This window comes from Puntigrus tetrazona, chromosome 22 (genome assembly GCF_018831695.1).
Source record: "Puntigrus tetrazona isolate hp1 chromosome 22, ASM1883169v1, whole genome shotgun sequence".
NCBI classification, from domain to species: Eukaryota; Metazoa; Chordata; class Actinopteri; order Cypriniformes; family Cyprinidae; genus Puntigrus; species Puntigrus tetrazona.
Window position 1 is genome coordinate 14,840,203 of NC_056720.1, and position 17,213 is coordinate 14,857,415.

Below are 17,213 nucleotides of genomic sequence, written 5' to 3' on the forward strand. Positions count from 1 at the left end.
GCTTGACTGTCCTACACAGATATGATATGGCTGACTGCTGATTGTACAGATGAATGGACAGTGAACAGACACTGAAAGCTTTTCTTCGTGTTTTGCATGTGCAGCCTCATTTCAGTCCTGAATCCTGATAATTCTCTAGTCTTATTTGTGTTAAGAGCTGAAATTGTAAGCAATGGACAGCAGACTCAAACTACAAATTTAGACATTTTTATTCAAGGAGGAATACATTTCAAATAACAATACATTTTTGCACAGCAAGAATCACATAGAACAATATTTATTATCGGGGTTATTACATTTGAAGTCATTCAAATATTGTTAACAGGTTGCTTAATTAAATTAAATTTACCTTTTATTTTACAAGCGACAACCCTATATGTAATGGTATTCTAAAACCACATATTCTATGACCCACAGCAAATTTAGGTTCTAGATTTTTATGGAATACGTCAGCTCAGCAGGGTCATAGTTATTGCACATTACTGGGTACATGAGTGGTACATATGAGTGGGAGACTGGAATTGTTCTATAACAGAATTCTGTTGTAAAATAATTTAACAATGCAACATCCATTGGCCCACTCCAGGTAGACAGTAAATCAAAAGTTTCCATAGCTCAAGGCAATCACTAAATCAGAGATATCTACTACTGGAAAGGCAAAGAATTTCTCAAACCCTTTAAACAGAGTCTTAGTTGCATCTACATCACATTATACTGCAGGGAGGTTTTCACTGAAGCCTTGAGCGAGCTGCAAGTTTCCGTGTTCACCTCTTGTGTGTGTGTGTGTCTGTGTGTGATCTTCAGGAGCCTAGCACCAAGCGGGTGAAGCCTCTCTCTCGAGTGACATCACTGGCGAGTCTCCTCCCTCCAGTCAAAGCTGCTCCACTCAAACGCATTGGACAGACACTGCAGGTAAAGTCCCGAAGCCCCGGGATAACCCCTGTTAACCTCTGATCAGAGCTTGGTGGATTACTCCTATATGACAAAAATTTTAGTTACAGTAGATATTTAATTTAATGTAATCAGACTACTTTTAGATTACTTTTGACCTAATTTGTTTATATATTGGCATATTGACTTAAGTAGGATAATCTCGTAACATCATTATATAAAAAATACAAAGACAAGGAATATGTATTCAATTCATTATTGTTAACAACATGTAGTACAGTAAAGATTACATTTATGTAAATGCTTCAAAAAAAAGGGGCCTATATTGCTTTAGAATTTATTGCTATTGTTTGATATATAATAACATTTAATTGTATTCTGATTATTAATCTGTATAAATGTGCTGGCATTGAATCCATTTTGCTGTTGTGTCTAAAAAAATCTTGTCCCTTTAGACTTGCATTCTATTAATTTACCAGCTGCTTGTTTTCTTAAAAAAAATAAATAAATAAAAATACCACTAACTTCTCTATTCTTTTTGTATTTTATCTATTTGTTCTTTCTTTATTTCTTTATGTATTATACAATTAACAAAAGCAAAAAAAGTCTTCTAACCCTAACTTGTTTTTCTGGTCTATTTGCTTTTTTTATTATTATATAATTTAAAAAAATCTTCCTTGCTTCATGTACTATTAAGCCATTTGAGACTTGTTATAGAAATTGTGTATCATTGTATGTATCTCTTTTGTTGCTTTTGTTTGCTTCCTTTGTCCTTGTTTGTAAGTCACTTTGGATAAAAGCGTCTGCTAAATGGCTAAATGTAAAATGTAAACAATTGAAGTAAATGATCAATTTAAGAAATGACAAGAAATGGAACAAAAACAACAGCATGAATATGCATGATTACATAATTACAGCTTTGATGTTCTTAAGAACTGAACTTGTCAAAGTTTGCTGTACTAGTTTTAGTTTTTAGGCACAGCTTTTTAACCCTGTGAAACCTGACACATTAAGTTATTTTTTTTATAAAAAAGGAGGTGTTTATTGAGCTGTTTTCCTCTTCAGCGCTCTATCAGTTTCCGCAGCGACTGCAGGCCGGACATCATGGCTCCACGGCCCTGGAACAGGCAGATTGCACCGCCCATCACCAAGCGCCGTGACAGCAAGCTATGGAGCGAGACCTTCGACCTGGGCCTGGGACACATGCTGTCCTCCAAAGAGATCAAGAGACAAGAGGTGACTTATTTCACCACCGTACAAACCTACTCTCAGGAAAGAAATGTAAAATGAACACTTGTGGTCAGGTCATTCTCGTATTCGTCTGAAATCTAAAATCTGTGTTTATCTTTAGTGCATATTTTATCCTACACACCAAATGGAGATATGTATAGACTTTTGACAAACTACCACAGAATAATGCATTCATAAACTCTGAACTTATAGATGGGTAATTGCTATTTACTTTGAATCCTATGTGATTTTTTTAAAACTACTCCTTCTTTCCTGTCGTCTGTTCATCAGTCCATCTTTGAGCTGTCTCAGGGAGAACAGGACCTGATTGAGGACTTGAAGCTGGCAAAGAAGGTACACTTGTTTTTTCCATCACTTCATACAGCTTGAAAACCTATGAGTCCTGGATTTATTCTGTGTTGTAAATCCTCCAGAATTAAAATTATAATATTCTGTTTTGCACAGGTCACTGTACTTTTTATGTTTGTTTTGGTGGAAACATTTAAGTTTGTGTTTACTGTGTCCTGAATTGCTTTGAAACATACAACAAGTCAGTCGTTTATTTATTTTATGTTTCTTTTTAAATAATTATTAGCTTTTTGGGAAAAAAAACTTCCAATGTATGATTTTATATGCTGTCTGTTTCCACATTTTATCATGTTCTAATTCTTATGTTTTCCATTCAGATTTCTAAACATTTCCATATAGTTCTTCTTGAGTAGGTTTGCATCACTGAAAATGTGATTTTACCTCAGGCATATCGTGACCCCATGCTGAAGCTGTCTATTATGACTGAGCATGAGCTCAATCAGATCTTTGGCACGCTGGACTCCCTCATTCCACTGCATGAAGGTGAGCAAGAAGTCAGTGTCTTCTCATCTGTGTGACACATTTCCCACTACAATTATTTCTTCATCCAATGGGACATGGCAATAGTAATATCGTAACTGCTGTTTCAATGATGTGCAATTTGACATTATCAAGCATTTTTCAAAAAACATTCAAAAGTCATCTATAAAGTGACAGAAGGTTAAATGCATTCATGTCTTGCATTAAAAAGTGTAAAAAGCTTCTAAATGCTACTTCAGATGCAGCTTCAGATCTGTGTTTCCTCTGTATTGCAAAGATGGATTTTGTTGATAGTTATATAATTTGCTTTTTAACAACCCAAATGCATATCAAACTTATATCTCTTATAAACTTCAGATATAGACTCAAATTAAGATACCAGTGCAGTAACACACTGAGCAAAATATTGTCTAATTATCCATTTAGATAAAATCTCAAGATTTTTTGCCAATATCGCAAACAAATGTACATGCATCTCACCTGCTTACTTGCCTTCTAATTTAGCTTTGCATTAAACAGTACAAATATTGACTGATAGTGAATAATTGTTTTTGCTTCTTTTGTATTAAAGTATCTGTTAAATGCATAAATACAGACTAATTCACATGAATTACCTAAATTACTAAAAACAGGGTAGCACTTTATTTTACAGTCATGTACCTCATGTACATACTATGTGCTTAAAGTAATTACAGTAGATTGGTAATATCTAAGCACTAACACTGACCCTACCCCTATACCCCTACCTAATGTAGTTATATTACACATTGAAGTCGTAACAAAAGACTGAGCTGTTTCTCTGTGATCCTTCAGATTTGCTGAGTCGACTTCGAGAGGCCAGAAAGCCAGACGGCTCGACTGATCGCGTGGGCAATATTCTAGTAGACTGGGTAAGATCCTCTCATCTGTTTGTTCCCTCCAACTGATGAACAGCTAGGAAATGATTTCAGATAGTGATATTACAGCACATGTTGTTTTCATTTGTCATGTGCCTCCTAGAAATGAGGTGCAAGTCTCGTAGTGTGCGATACTTGTTTTTTCAGTGTTTGATGCTCAGTTTTTCTCTAGAACCATTTATGATAGGTGTATAATGCTTATTATTTAAATATCTACTCTGATTTGAAAAATTGTGTTTGAGGGTGTCTCACCTGCCAATGCATTTGGATAAAATCCCCTTTTTAACCATTAGTTGTCTCTAAAATCACCCCTTATATAGTGCAGTATTTGAGGCAAAAATCTTTTGTAGAGAAACCATATTGTAAATCCCATAATGCACCACAATAATGAGAGTACTGTACAACGCAGCAGATACAGGATACTTGCTCTGATTACATTATGATATAATTCGGAATCAGTAACATATAATATTGGTGTTGTTATCATTTAAAGGGATAATTTACTAAAAATTTAAACCTCATCTACTCCTCATTCTAAACCCATCAGACTTTTCTTCCTTTTAAAAATACAAATTAACATGATATCTTGGAAATATCACTGTAGAACATGAGCTAGATAAGTCAGCAGCCCTCCAGGAGCAGGACCTGACACTGATTAACACTTGACTCTTTCTGATTGTAGCTTCCCTGTCTTGAAACCTACAACGGCTACTGCAGTAACCAGGTGGCAGCCAAAGCCCTGCTGGACCATAAAAAGCAGGACCACCGGGTGCATGACTTCCTCCAGCGATGTCTGGAGTCACCGTTTAGCCGCAAACTGGACCTTTGGAGCTTCCTGGACATCCCTCGCAGTCGCCTGGTCAAATACCCACTACTTCTACGAGAGATCCTCAAACACACGCCAAATGACCACCCCGACCACCAGCACCTCCATCAAGCTGTGAGCCATGAAAAAATATCTCACCCTGCACCACAATACACAAAAACGGTCCATTTTTTGTAAAGAGTTTTGTAATTGAGATACAACTATTTTACAATCTGGAATCTGAAGGTGCTAAAAAATCTCCTTTAAAGTAGTCCAAATTACGTTTTTAGCAATACATATTACTAGTCAAAAATTAGTTACAAATTGATTTCAAATTACAAATCTACAAAATATCTTTATGGAACTTGATCTTTACTTAATATGCTACTGATTTTGGCATAAAAGATAGGTATTTGTATAGTTATTTTTAAAAATAAAGTACAAGGTAAAAACATGCATATACATAATAAGTGCATTGTACCAAATTATTCATTTAAATGTAAGTAGTTAAAGCTAATATAAAATAGACCAAAGTTGTTTGCCAAATGCATCCAATTGAGTCCTGATTGTTTGTGTGGTCTTGTTTCTTTACTGCTCTTTAGATTAACATGATCCAGAGCATCGTGGCGGTTATTAACACTCAGACGGGCGAGTCAGAGTGTCGTTACTATAAAGAGCGCTTGCTGTATCTGGAAAGCGGTCAGAGAGATCTGCTGATTGACAGCTCGAGGATCCTCAGCTGCCACGGAGAGCTCAAGAACAACAGAGGAGCTGTAAGAACACGTTTTTCAGTCTAGCTATAGGTGAAACCCCATAAACTGGCCTCACACTACTCAGTGGATTTCCAGGAAAGTGACCTCAAGCAGTCCTGGGCAATAACTAGTTTGAAATAATAATATTAATAATAATCTTAACCCTAACCATACATTAGTAGTTATTCAGTCATTATTCTGTAGCAAGAACACCTTAACATAAAGTGTATCCAATTTAATTAATAATATTACAGTAACCATTCAAAAGATTACTAGTTACTATGTGAAAAGCTAGCAGATAGAGAAGCCCAAAGCAGCTGGAAATACAGCCATTATTTTAGTTTTGTAGATATTTTCTAGAAATTTTGATAAATATATGATAAATTAAGCAGCTTAAAAAGTTAATGAATGAACGTGCATCAAGCATTATTAAAGAACTGCACTGAGTAATAATGACTTTCTCTGTTTCTGCAGAAGCTGCATGTGTTCCTGTTTCAGGATGTGTTGGTGATCACCCGGGCTATCACCCAAAACGAGCAGCTGTGCTATCAGCTTTACCGGCAGCCAATCCCTGTCAGAGATCTGGAGTGGGAAGACCTGCAGGACGGAGAGATTCGCCTCGGAGGATCCATCAGAGGAGCTTTCAGCAACAACGAGCGCAGTGAGTCCCAGAATATTACTGCACACCACAAAAATGACCTGGGCATTCACAATGTGATAGCAAAAAAATTCTGGGAGGTCTGGGAAATCTTGCAGAAAACTTTAGAGATAAGAGACATTTTGAGTCTTTATTCATAAAAATAAACTGCTTTTATAGTTTAGGAAGACAGACGTTTTTTACACGACATGTCAAGTCAAGTCACCTTTATTTATGTAGTGCTTTTAACAATACAAATTGTGTCAAAGGCAACTTTACAGTATCAGTTAGCAAAGTACTGTGTCAAAAATGCAAAAGGACAATAGTAAACACTCGGTTTTTAGTTAAAGGCAGTTCACCATTGAATTCAGTAATGAACTGCTTTTAACTGGTCATCTTACACTACTGGTCAGTTATTTTGATAAATCATCCTCAAAATGGATATACAACATTTAAGACGAAAATTCAATAAAGTATTAATATTGTAAAATTTAAGAAGAGACATGTCACTCAGCGGCCATCTTTCAAGCATGGGGCATCCAAGTGCAGCTTCTATCTCTTTCTATTGGGAAACATTAATTGTTGTTTCTTTGGCTCAAATAGCTTCAGAAAAAGCTTATTTCTCAGGCAAGATCAGCCAGTGCGATCCTAGGCGCACATCTCAGAATGCTGACTGTTTTTATTTAGAGGGTGGGGCTTCTTGTGATTTTATTTTTCCCCATTAATAATACACGTGTGTGCTATATATATTATGTATATATAAATACAAATACATGAATGTATATATTTTGATCATTTCCATGTCTACATTTATATTGACATAATTTATTTTCTAAATAATTATAAACATATTTTTCTCTGAAATATATGCATGCATGTGTATATAGTATATGTATAATAAACATACACAGTAAACACACACATACACAACTTTTTTACCAGTAGTGTATGTTCAACAGCACCAGTAGGAAATTTACAAAATGGAACATGATCTTTACTTTATTTTCTGATGATTTTTTTTTTTTTTGCCATAAAATAAAAATGGATCATTTTGACCCATACAATGTATTGTTATATTACAACTTTGACTGTATTTTGATCAAATAATTAATGCTTTGCTAAGCATAAGAGACTTCAAGATCGTAATTATTCCAAACTTTTCAAAAGTGTATCTAGAGTCCCTGGAATTACAAATCTCAGTCTTAATATATATGCTAAGAACACTTTGCACAGGTCAGAACTACAGATGCCTGAAGAGCTGCTGTAATATGTCTATCTCTGTCTGTCTCCGTCCAGCCAAGAACTTTTTCCGCGTGTCGTTTGGCAGCGGAGGACAGCTGCAGACGCATTGCTTCCAGGCCAGCGATGCCTTCAATAAACAGCAGTGGCTCAACTGCATTCGACAAGCCAAAGAAGCTGTGGGCTCTGCAGCGTGTGAGATAGAGTCACAGACAGCAGCTCCGTGCTCAGACTACAGCATGATGAACACCGCTAGCACTGAGTATCCACAGATGGACCTGACAGACCTCACACCTGTGACAACATGAGCCATCCTGTTTGGTGCTGTGTTACAGTCAAGCAAGCACTTCTCTGAGACTGACGCTGCTGTCCATGGTTCTGTGTTATTCTGTGCCTTGCTTTCACTGAGCTGTTGTTTGTGGCAGTCGTTCAGAAACTGAACATCTGGATCCACCGTTTCACTTTAATCTCACTTTAATCATTACTGTCTGCCCAAGAAAAAGTCACATCTGTGTAAAAGGTGATCTATTGTGATCTATTATGTTCATTTCGTAATCACTGACAAACATGACCAGTCGAATGTTTTCAAAACATAAGGGCGATCACAGTATTTCTAGTGCTGTCAAACGATTAATTACAGGCAAAATAAAAGTTTTTGCTTATAAGTTTGTGTACTGTGTATATTTATTATTAATAAATAAATACACATATTGAATAAATAATTTTTTATATATATATTCTACATTTGGGTATTCTTATTTATTATCTAAATATATTTAACAACATATTTTTTTAAATACATGCATGTGTTTGTATTTATATACACATAATAAATATACACAGTACACACATATGTAAATAATTTTAGGTGTTATTAATCGTTTGACAGTATAGCACTATATATTACACATTCATCTTGTGGAGGATGTCTCAGCATACAGTCGATGTCAGACCTAGATAAATATTAAAACTATTGAAGAATCTACAAACGTATTCTGTGAAGCACTTTGAAAGGACCTCAAAGTTCTGGAATAATATTTTGGAGTATTGACAGCTGATTGTGGTTGGAAATATCATTCTTATGTAGCAGTTTATTGGAATACACAGAAAGTCTCTTGTGCCATGCAGATCAGAGCAATCTCTGTCATCGTGTATTTGTGTGTGCCGAACTTATGCTATAAAGAAAACAATCTTTGCCAAAATGTGTCTGCTGGTTTTTAGTGTTGTCAGATGTGCAGCGATGAGTTTAAAAAAAAAAGTATTTTATTCTGTTCTTTTTTATTATTATTTTCCCTTCAAAGTATTGTATTGAAATCTATGACATATGTTTATTTATAGTCTGTTTTTCTATCTTGGTTGTTGTTGTATTTAAAGGAAATGAAAGGTTTTATGCTGTAGAAATTACAAACAATGAGAAAAGAAAGTGCCCAGGGCCATGAGTGGTAAAGTTTGGAGGTAAACTATGGAAATGCATGTTTAATATATATGAGAAAGACTGGCTGATGTGTAAAATAATGAAGAAAATCAAATAAACACTTTTAAAAAACTTTAAATATTTCTTTATGTGTTTTTAAATGCATATATGTATATAAATATATATATATATATATATATATATATATATATATATATATATATATATATATATATATATATATATATATATATACACACACATATATATATATATATACACACACACATACATACACACACACATTGGCTTTGAATGTTTACTGTTTATACACAGTGGAAAACAATGTTCAGGGACGATTGAATCCCTCTAGTGCTTCTCTGGTGCAGTGTATCACATCTTCATAATGAGAACCACTGGGAGACAAATGTTAAAAACACATTTAGATCCTACTCTGTATGAAAATACTCCTTTTCTGCTTCTCAGCTGGTCTGGATTTCAACTAAATCACCAACGCGTACATTACACATCTTTTCAGCTTTGAGCAATTTGGAGAAAAGAAAAAAATTTACGTGTGTGTGAAAAAAAAAAAAACTTGAAAAAATGTGGCATCTGCACCATTTTTGCTATCAGGATTAGGGTTAGGGCTGTTAGCATGGTGATTGGACATATAATTGTGCTTTGCTCTTATCACCTGCTTAATGGAAGCAATCAGGAGCATGTTTGTGACTGGCAATAAATACGAGGAAAAATGTGCTCTTAAGCATGCTCATAATTTTTTTATGTGAAGCCTAAATTAATTCAACAAATAAATACAGTATAATATTTAAAATATAATATAAATATTACAGATCAACCAGCTGCACTCCTCCAAAATGTTTAAGAAGCTGCCCCACCCTTGTGGAAAAGCACTACAGCCCAGCACAAGTGGCAGTATGACAAGAAAATCATCCTTTATATGTTGTCAAAATGGTTGAAAAAGGTTTCCAATTCATTCATATGAACATAGAAGTAAGCAAAAGATGCCGCGGAAGAAGCTGCCGCCCCTCGCCCGGACCAGAGAGGCGCGTGCGCCGCCGGACTCCGTCCCTTACCTGGACCCTTCCCCCTGGAACACTGCCTGACCTGCACTTCCCCTGCAGCACAACGAGGACACCACTTCCCCCTTTTATTTGGACACTTTTCTCCCTGGACACTTTATTCTGTACCTTTTCTTTTAATAAAAACGCCCACTGTGTCAATCATTGCTCCTCCGTCACTATATATATATATATATATATATATATATATATATATATATATATATATATATATATATATATATATATATATATATTGTGACAGGAGGAGCCAGCGACTGAGACACAGTGGGCGTTGCGTCAGGCCTCGGAGGCTTTTTATTGACAAAATAATAATAATACAAAATAAAGTGTCCATGGGAAAAGTGTCCAAATAAAAAGGGGGATCTGTGTAAATGCTCCGGGAAAGTGCAGGTTGAGGCCGTGTTCCAGGGGAAGGGTCCAGGTAAGGGGCGGAGTCGGCGTCGTCACACGCTCCCTTTTTCTGGTCCGGGGCGCGAGGGGCGGCGGCTCTTCAGCGCGCGCTCGCTCGCTTCGTTGCTCGGGCGGCAGAGTGGGATGAGCTCTGTGTTCACGGACGGCGGGGTGAGGTCCATCGCGCACCCTTCCTGGACCCACGAGGACACCAGCGTGCATGCACGGGGAAGAGCCGGTCTCCGAGGGAGAGACGCGGTCAGGTATTTAACGGCGACGGTGACAAGGCTAATATCACACGCCGCCAGACCTGACCGATACCACGCCCCTCCTCTCGAACACACCCACTCCCGTCGGGAGCCTGGTGAAGGGCGGCGAATAAAGGACGGGGTGATGGTGACGATAAAGAGGAGGGGCAGCCGACTCATCACAATATATTTATATTGTGGCGGGAGGAGCTAACGAAAAGTTTAAAATATTAAATTTTAAACTAAAATTATCAGGTTCCTATATTTGGAAATATTTCCCAGATCCGAGAGAGCGACACACAACGAAGTGGAAATCCTGGAGTACTAGAATCTGGTCACTCCGGACCATCCACTGTAACGGGGCGTGATCATTGACAAGGGTGAATTTTCGGCCAAGGAGGTAATACCGCAGCTTTAAGATCGCCCACTTGATGGCCAGGGCCTCATTTTCCACCGCAGCATAGTTTCTCTTGGCTGGGGTCAGTTTTCAGCTGATGTAAAGTACAGGATGCTCCTGGAATAGGACCTGGGATAGGACAGTTCCCAGACCCATGTCGGAGGCATCCATTTGCAGCAAGAAGGGGCAGCTGAAGTCTGGGGCTCGGAGGTCTGGTTTCGATGTCAATGCCGTATTTATTTTCTGGATCGCCTCTTCAATAGCGGGGGTCCAGGTCACCTTTTCCGGCTGCCCCTTTCTGGTCAGATCTGTCAGGGAGGCAGCTAGAGAGGACAAGTTAGGGATGAAACACCTATAGTAGCCCGCCAACCCCAGGAAGGCTCTGGGTCTTGGGTGCCTTCTGCACAGCTTCCACTTTCTTCTCCTGGGGCCGAATGAGGCCCCTCCCGACTTGGAAACCCAGGTACTTGGCTTTGGAGAGTGCCAGATGACATTTTCTGGGGTTGGCTGTGAGTCCTGCCCTCTGTAGTCTGGACAGCACTCTCCGCAGTCGCTCGAGGTGGTCCTCCCAAGTCTCTGAATGTATGACCACATCGTTTAAGTAGGCCACTGCATAGGTCTGGTGTGCCTGCAAGAAGATGTTCATCATCCTCTGGAAGGTCGCTGGGACCCCGTGTAGACCGAAGGAAAGGGTCCAGTACTGCCAGTGGCCGCTGGGGCAAGAAGAGATCACTTGCCGGTGTTTTCTTCACAATCTATTTTTAAAAGTGCTATATAAACAAAGGTGACTTGACTTGATTGACAGCAAGCAGTAAAAATATGCTAGTATTGTTTATTTGTCATTTCCCTAAAATACAACTCTTAGGAGTGTTTAGTATATTTGATCCCCTATCGACAATAGGACACTTTCATACTAATACATTGTACCCTTATATCTGCATAATTGTTTGTGATTTGAGTACCTCAAGTGGTACAGCATTGCATTACAGCCCAGAACACAACAAGTTGACAATGACAAACTAGTGGTGATGAAAGCAGAGTGTGGGGTCAGCTCACGTCAAAGGCCACCCAAAGGTCAAGTGGCATGTACATTCTTCATCTGCGTAAGTAGTTCTCGTGCACTGCCTGATCCTGTGAGATGGAGGCACATGTCATACTTGTTGAAGGCAATGCCGCATCCTCATTTCAATTTCATTGTGTGACTGCTTTGTTATTAGATATTATTCAAACATTAGGCACAATTATTTAAATAACAGATGCCATACTATCCTATTACTTTAAAGTAGTAATACCTAAATTACTAACGCATTCCAAACATTCATATCTTAATCGTATCTTAATTCATATCTTATCACTAAAACTAGTGATATTTGATGAAAAAGTAGGTCTATGCAATCACACGCTACTCCCAAGGTGCAAAAGTAGCCTACCTCTTCCCAAAGGACATTAATGAAAACATGCTTTGCCAAACATATTATTTATTAACTACAACATTAATTGGTTTGCAATGGAATTGACCATCCGCACTCCATTGATTTAAGTAGAAAAAAGCTTGGAAAATGGAAGAAACTTCTTTCTGCCTCTGTGGCAGCAATTTCTATTGTGTTTATCAGGGATGTCTTACACTTTTTTACTGTTATCCAATAGCAAAGCAAAATACATATTCAATGTGTTATCAAATGCTTAAGTTTGGCTAAAGTACTACACTACAAGATCAGGCAATCTGTGGATATTCTTTGAGATACACATATTTTGCTTTTTGTTGTTCATTTTGGACAATAAGAAGAACACCATACAGAACTATAGCCACTTTCCCCCTTTTAATTTCAGTGGACTCTGTCTCGGACTCTATCGTATGTGGCTCATTATCTAATGCCATCTCTGGACCAGGGCCTAACATAACCTGGGAGGTCAATGGCTCTGTATCAAAGCATTGTTTATTATTTTTAAACCAATTTGCAGCACAGCTGTGGCCCTCCAGGAACTGAGTTTGAGACCAGTGCCATGGGTGTCCCATTCGTCATTTTAGCGTTCAAAAGGGTACTTGTAAGCTTTATCTTTCAATAAAACATTATTGCAATCTTTTGATTAAGAGTGTATATGGAGACCCTGGCATCACAAATCTATATCCTAATTTATAGGTTATGTACACTTTGCACAGGCCAGACCTACAGGTGTCTAAAAAACTGCTGTAATATGTCTATCTCTGTCTATCTCTGTCAAGAACTTTTTTGACAGCTGCAGAGACACTGCTTCCAGGCCAGCGATGCCTTAAATAAACAGCAATGTCACCTGTGACAAAATGAGCCATCCTGTTCAGTGCTGTGTTACAGTTAAGCAAGCACTTCTCTGAAATTGATGCTGCTGTCCATGGTTTCGTGTTATTCTGTGCCTTCCTTTCACTGCTCTGTTGTCTGTGGCAGTCATTTAGAAACTGAGCATCTGGGTCCACCCTTTCACTTTAATCACTAGTCTGCCAAAGAAACACTCACATCAGCGTAAAAGGTGATGTATTGGTTAGGTGTTTTATGTTCATTTCATAATCTAACATATGAATATATGAATATTTCTAATAAAACATGACCAATCAAATGTTAAGTAAAAGTAAAGTGTGATCACAGTTTTTCTAGTGCTGCCAAAAGTGTCACAGTATCACAGTCAATGGGATCACAATCTCATCTGTGTTGTGTGTATGTGTGAGTGGGTGTGTCAGATTGCCGCTAGGAGCTGATCAGTTTCAGCTGTAGCTTGTTAGCTGCTCTATTTAAGGAATCCTAACCCATTTTTCAGTGGCTGTTTGTCTCTATGCCTGGCTCGGTTTCTCCAGCTGGAGCTGCTATGGATCTTTTGACTTCAGCAATGCTATCTATTGTGTCCCTGCACTACCCTGCCAGCGAGCTGACCACAAACTCTCTTTCTGTCTTTGACAAGAAACAGTTGTGCCACAACTGAATCTGTTTGCTTTGTTTTTGTAACTGTCAGAGCCAGATAAATATTAAAACTACTGGAGGATTGACAACTGATTGTGGTGGACGTATATATTTCTTCTGTAGCAGCTTGTTGGCAAGCACTGTAGCTAACAGAAAATCTCTGTTATTGTGTTTTTGTGTGTGCCGAAACCGAAAATATATGCAAAACATGGTTGGTGGTTGTCAGTATTATAAAAGTCTTTCTGTTCTTTTTTAAACTTTTTTTTCTTGAATGTGTAGTATTGAAATATACAGTATAAGACTTTTTTCCCCCTGTTTTTCTATTGTGGTTGCTGTTGGAAATTAGAGGTTTTATGTTGTAGAAATTACAAACAAAGAGAAATGTGTACATGCATGTTTGTTTTTATATTATTATAGGTTAAATGATTAGCATTAGTTAATCAAGGTGATAGTAATATACGCTCAGCTCTGAATAGCTTTGCTTTCAGTGTAGCAAATGTTTTGATGCAAAGGTGTGAAGTTTAAGTTCAGCTTTAAATGTTTACCGACTATACACAGTGGAAAACAATGTTCAGGGATGACTGAGTCCCTCTAGTGCTCCTCTGGTGCAGTGTATCACATTTTCATAATGAGGATCACAGGGAGACAAACATTAAAAACACATTTAGTTCCCACTCTAATTGACAATCAGTATATAACCTTTCAAAGTAGGTTATTACATAAACATTTTCCTGCTACCATGATTTTCTTATACTTGACTGTGTTCACTACTTTTCAAACAGTTCAAGTATCTTATGCTTTATTTTTAAAAGAATTTACAGTAAAAACTGTAAAATAATATTACAATTTGAAATAGCGTTTTAATATTTGAATATATTTTAAAATGTATTTTATTTTTGTGATGAAAAGCTGCAACTTATTACTGCAACTTTTCAGCAACACGATACTTCAGAAATCATTCTAATGTTTTTTGCTCAAGAAACGTCTCTGATTATTATTAGTGCTGCTTTTAGTGTTGCACTTTAATGCATCCCTTCAGAATGAAAAGTATGAAAGTACAATGAATAAAAAAATTTCAAACAATAATGTCATTATTAATGTCAGTCCAGATTAGTGATAGAGGAAGCTCTTGAGATTAAACTCCTTCAGGAAGATTATTACTATTGATGATGCAATATCAGGTCTGACATGTAACTGGAGCCCCTCATTCTGTGATATTCCCTTAAGAGACCACTTATCTCAGGTGTCTTTTTGTCTGGCAGCAACACAGCCCCTGGATTAGGCCCCTCTTCACATGATGATGTTCATGTGTGCATATGGAAAATTACTCACACCTGGATGATTTTGGAGAACAATAACACACCTCAGATGAAAGACAGCATAGTAGCTCTTTAACACCATCTGCTTTGTTAATTACAGAGATTACTAACATGTAAGATCTTGTCTAACGGACTGATGTTCTTATTAGGAAAATTTCATATTCAGCAGATATAATTCTATCCATTATGATGCATAGAATTATAAAATTGTTACAATGGGAGTATGTTATAGAATACTCCCTATAATACACAATGTACTTGTTATATCATAAAAAGAATGGCATCTACAGTAATATTAGTCTGTTTATTTCTTATTTTGTTACACGGTTTGTATCCAGATCCAGATGGTGGAAGAAAAGATGATCAGAGACAGATAGAACACCTCGATGTGAGAACCAGACACACACACACTATAAATCCTTTGCAAAATCATTAAGTGCTGGTCGTCTGGCCAAAGGAGAACTGGCCCCCAACCGAGCCTGGTTTCTCCCAAGGTTTTTTTTTCCCATTTTGTCATGGATGGGATTTTGTTAATATTTATAAAGCTTTCATTCAAAAGTCACATTGAAGTATTTTAATGAAACACAAAGTTTTATGGTCGTAACATCTGAGTTGACAAATTTGCCATCTTTTCACAAACAAACAGATTCCATGTAATAGCCATTTTGTTTTGTTGTTTTTTTTTGTTGATGCTAGATGCCAATAGAACCTGCTTCAGGATAATAAAACAGTCTAAATATTTTAAATAATCTCTTCAGAAATTGGAAGGGGGTGTTGACATATCATGGTTGTGATACAGGAAATTATTAAAATATTTGAAAAAAGCTAAGCAGAGCCTGTTACAGCCTGAACCTTATGAAACATGCATGTGTCCCTGATTGAACCCTTTTCTGTGGATATGGTTTTAGATATGGTGAGAACACAATAAGATAATAATAATGATAAAAATACAATAATAATGATAAAATTAAATTGAAGAGGATACTTATGTTAAATACATTCTATTATTAATACCCATAATATATAGTTTAAAAAATTAAATGTTTTGTCCTGTGTCTCAATAATTACAAAATGTTAATTTAAACCATTTTTTTGTATGTATTCTGCACATCTGTAAATATTAGTTTTATTTGTTTTTTGTTTGTTGGTTTCTATGTTTTGTCACGTATGTGTTTGTAACAGTGTAACTTTGGTTGCTCTTAGGGGTTGCTTTTGTTTTGCCTTGCCCTCTTCTAGTGTTATTGGTTTATCTTTGCCCTATTGATTTCCCTCTCCATCTAGAAAACACTATACTGCATTTGCATTGTTTTGTTCTATAATTATACCATGCACAATATAGCAGTGGTAGGGACTCCTTTGCTTTAATTACTGCCTCAATTCAGCGTGGCATGGAGGTGATCAGTTTGTGGCACTGCTGAGGTGGTATGGAAGCCCAAGTTTCTTTGACAGTGGCTTTCAGCTCATCTGTATTTTTTGGTCTTTTGTTTTTCTTTTTCCTCTTGACAATAACCCACAGATTATTTATGGGGTTCAGGTCTGGTGAGTTTGCTGTGCAGTCAAGCACACCAACACCATGGTCATTGATGCTGTTTGTGGTTCAGGAGTGGCTTAACAAGAGGAATACGACAACTGTAACCAAATTCCTGGTGGCTCTTGATGCCTTGACCCCAGCCAATTCCTTGTGAATTTCACTCAAATTCTTGAATCGATTTTGCTTGACTATCCACATAAGGCTGCACTCAACCTTCCACTCAACTTTTTGTTAACATGCTTGAATGCAGCACACTGTGAACAACCAGCTGCTTTGGCAATGAATGTTTGTGACTTACCCTCTATGTGAAGGGTGTCAATGATTGTCTTCTGGACAACTATCAGATCAGTAGTCTTCCCCATGATTGTGTAGCCTAGTGAACCAAACTGAGGGACAATTTTGAAGGCTCTGAAAACCTTCGCAGGTGTTTTGAGTTGTTTAGCTGATTGGCATATCACCATATTCTAATTTGTTGAGATAATGAATTGGTGGGTTTTTGTTAAATGTGATCCAAAAATCATCACAATTAAAATAACCAAATACTTGCATTTTATTTAATACCCAAGTTTCACAATCTGAGTT

At 37.2% G+C, this 17,213-nt stretch overlaps 1 protein-coding gene across 5 annotated transcripts in view; it reads left to right on the forward strand.

Annotated features, from left to right (window-relative positions):
- Window positions 1–7,985, forward strand: part of arhgef3 (Rho guanine nucleotide exchange factor (GEF) 3) — a 55,392-nt gene extending 47,407 nt beyond the window's left edge. For all 5 annotated transcript variants that reach the window (XM_043223445.1, XM_043223446.1, XM_043223447.1 and 2 more), the window contains 9 exons: window positions 805–912; window positions 1,957–2,127; window positions 2,413–2,475; window positions 2,877–2,973; window positions 3,784–3,860; window positions 4,549–4,806; window positions 5,274–5,444; window positions 5,898–6,084; window positions 7,357–7,985. In XM_043223445.1, coding sequence (XP_043079380.1) covers window positions 805–912; window positions 1,957–2,127; window positions 2,413–2,475; window positions 2,877–2,973; window positions 3,784–3,860; window positions 4,549–4,806; window positions 5,274–5,444; window positions 5,898–6,084; window positions 7,357–7,607 — 1,383 coding nt within the window. In that variant the 3' untranslated portion in view covers window positions 7,608–7,985. The remainder of the gene's footprint in view (window positions 1–804; window positions 913–1,956; window positions 2,128–2,412; window positions 2,476–2,876; window positions 2,974–3,783; window positions 3,861–4,548; window positions 4,807–5,273; window positions 5,445–5,897; window positions 6,085–7,356) is intronic.
- The last annotated feature ends 9,228 nt before the right edge of the window (window positions 7,986–17,213 follow it).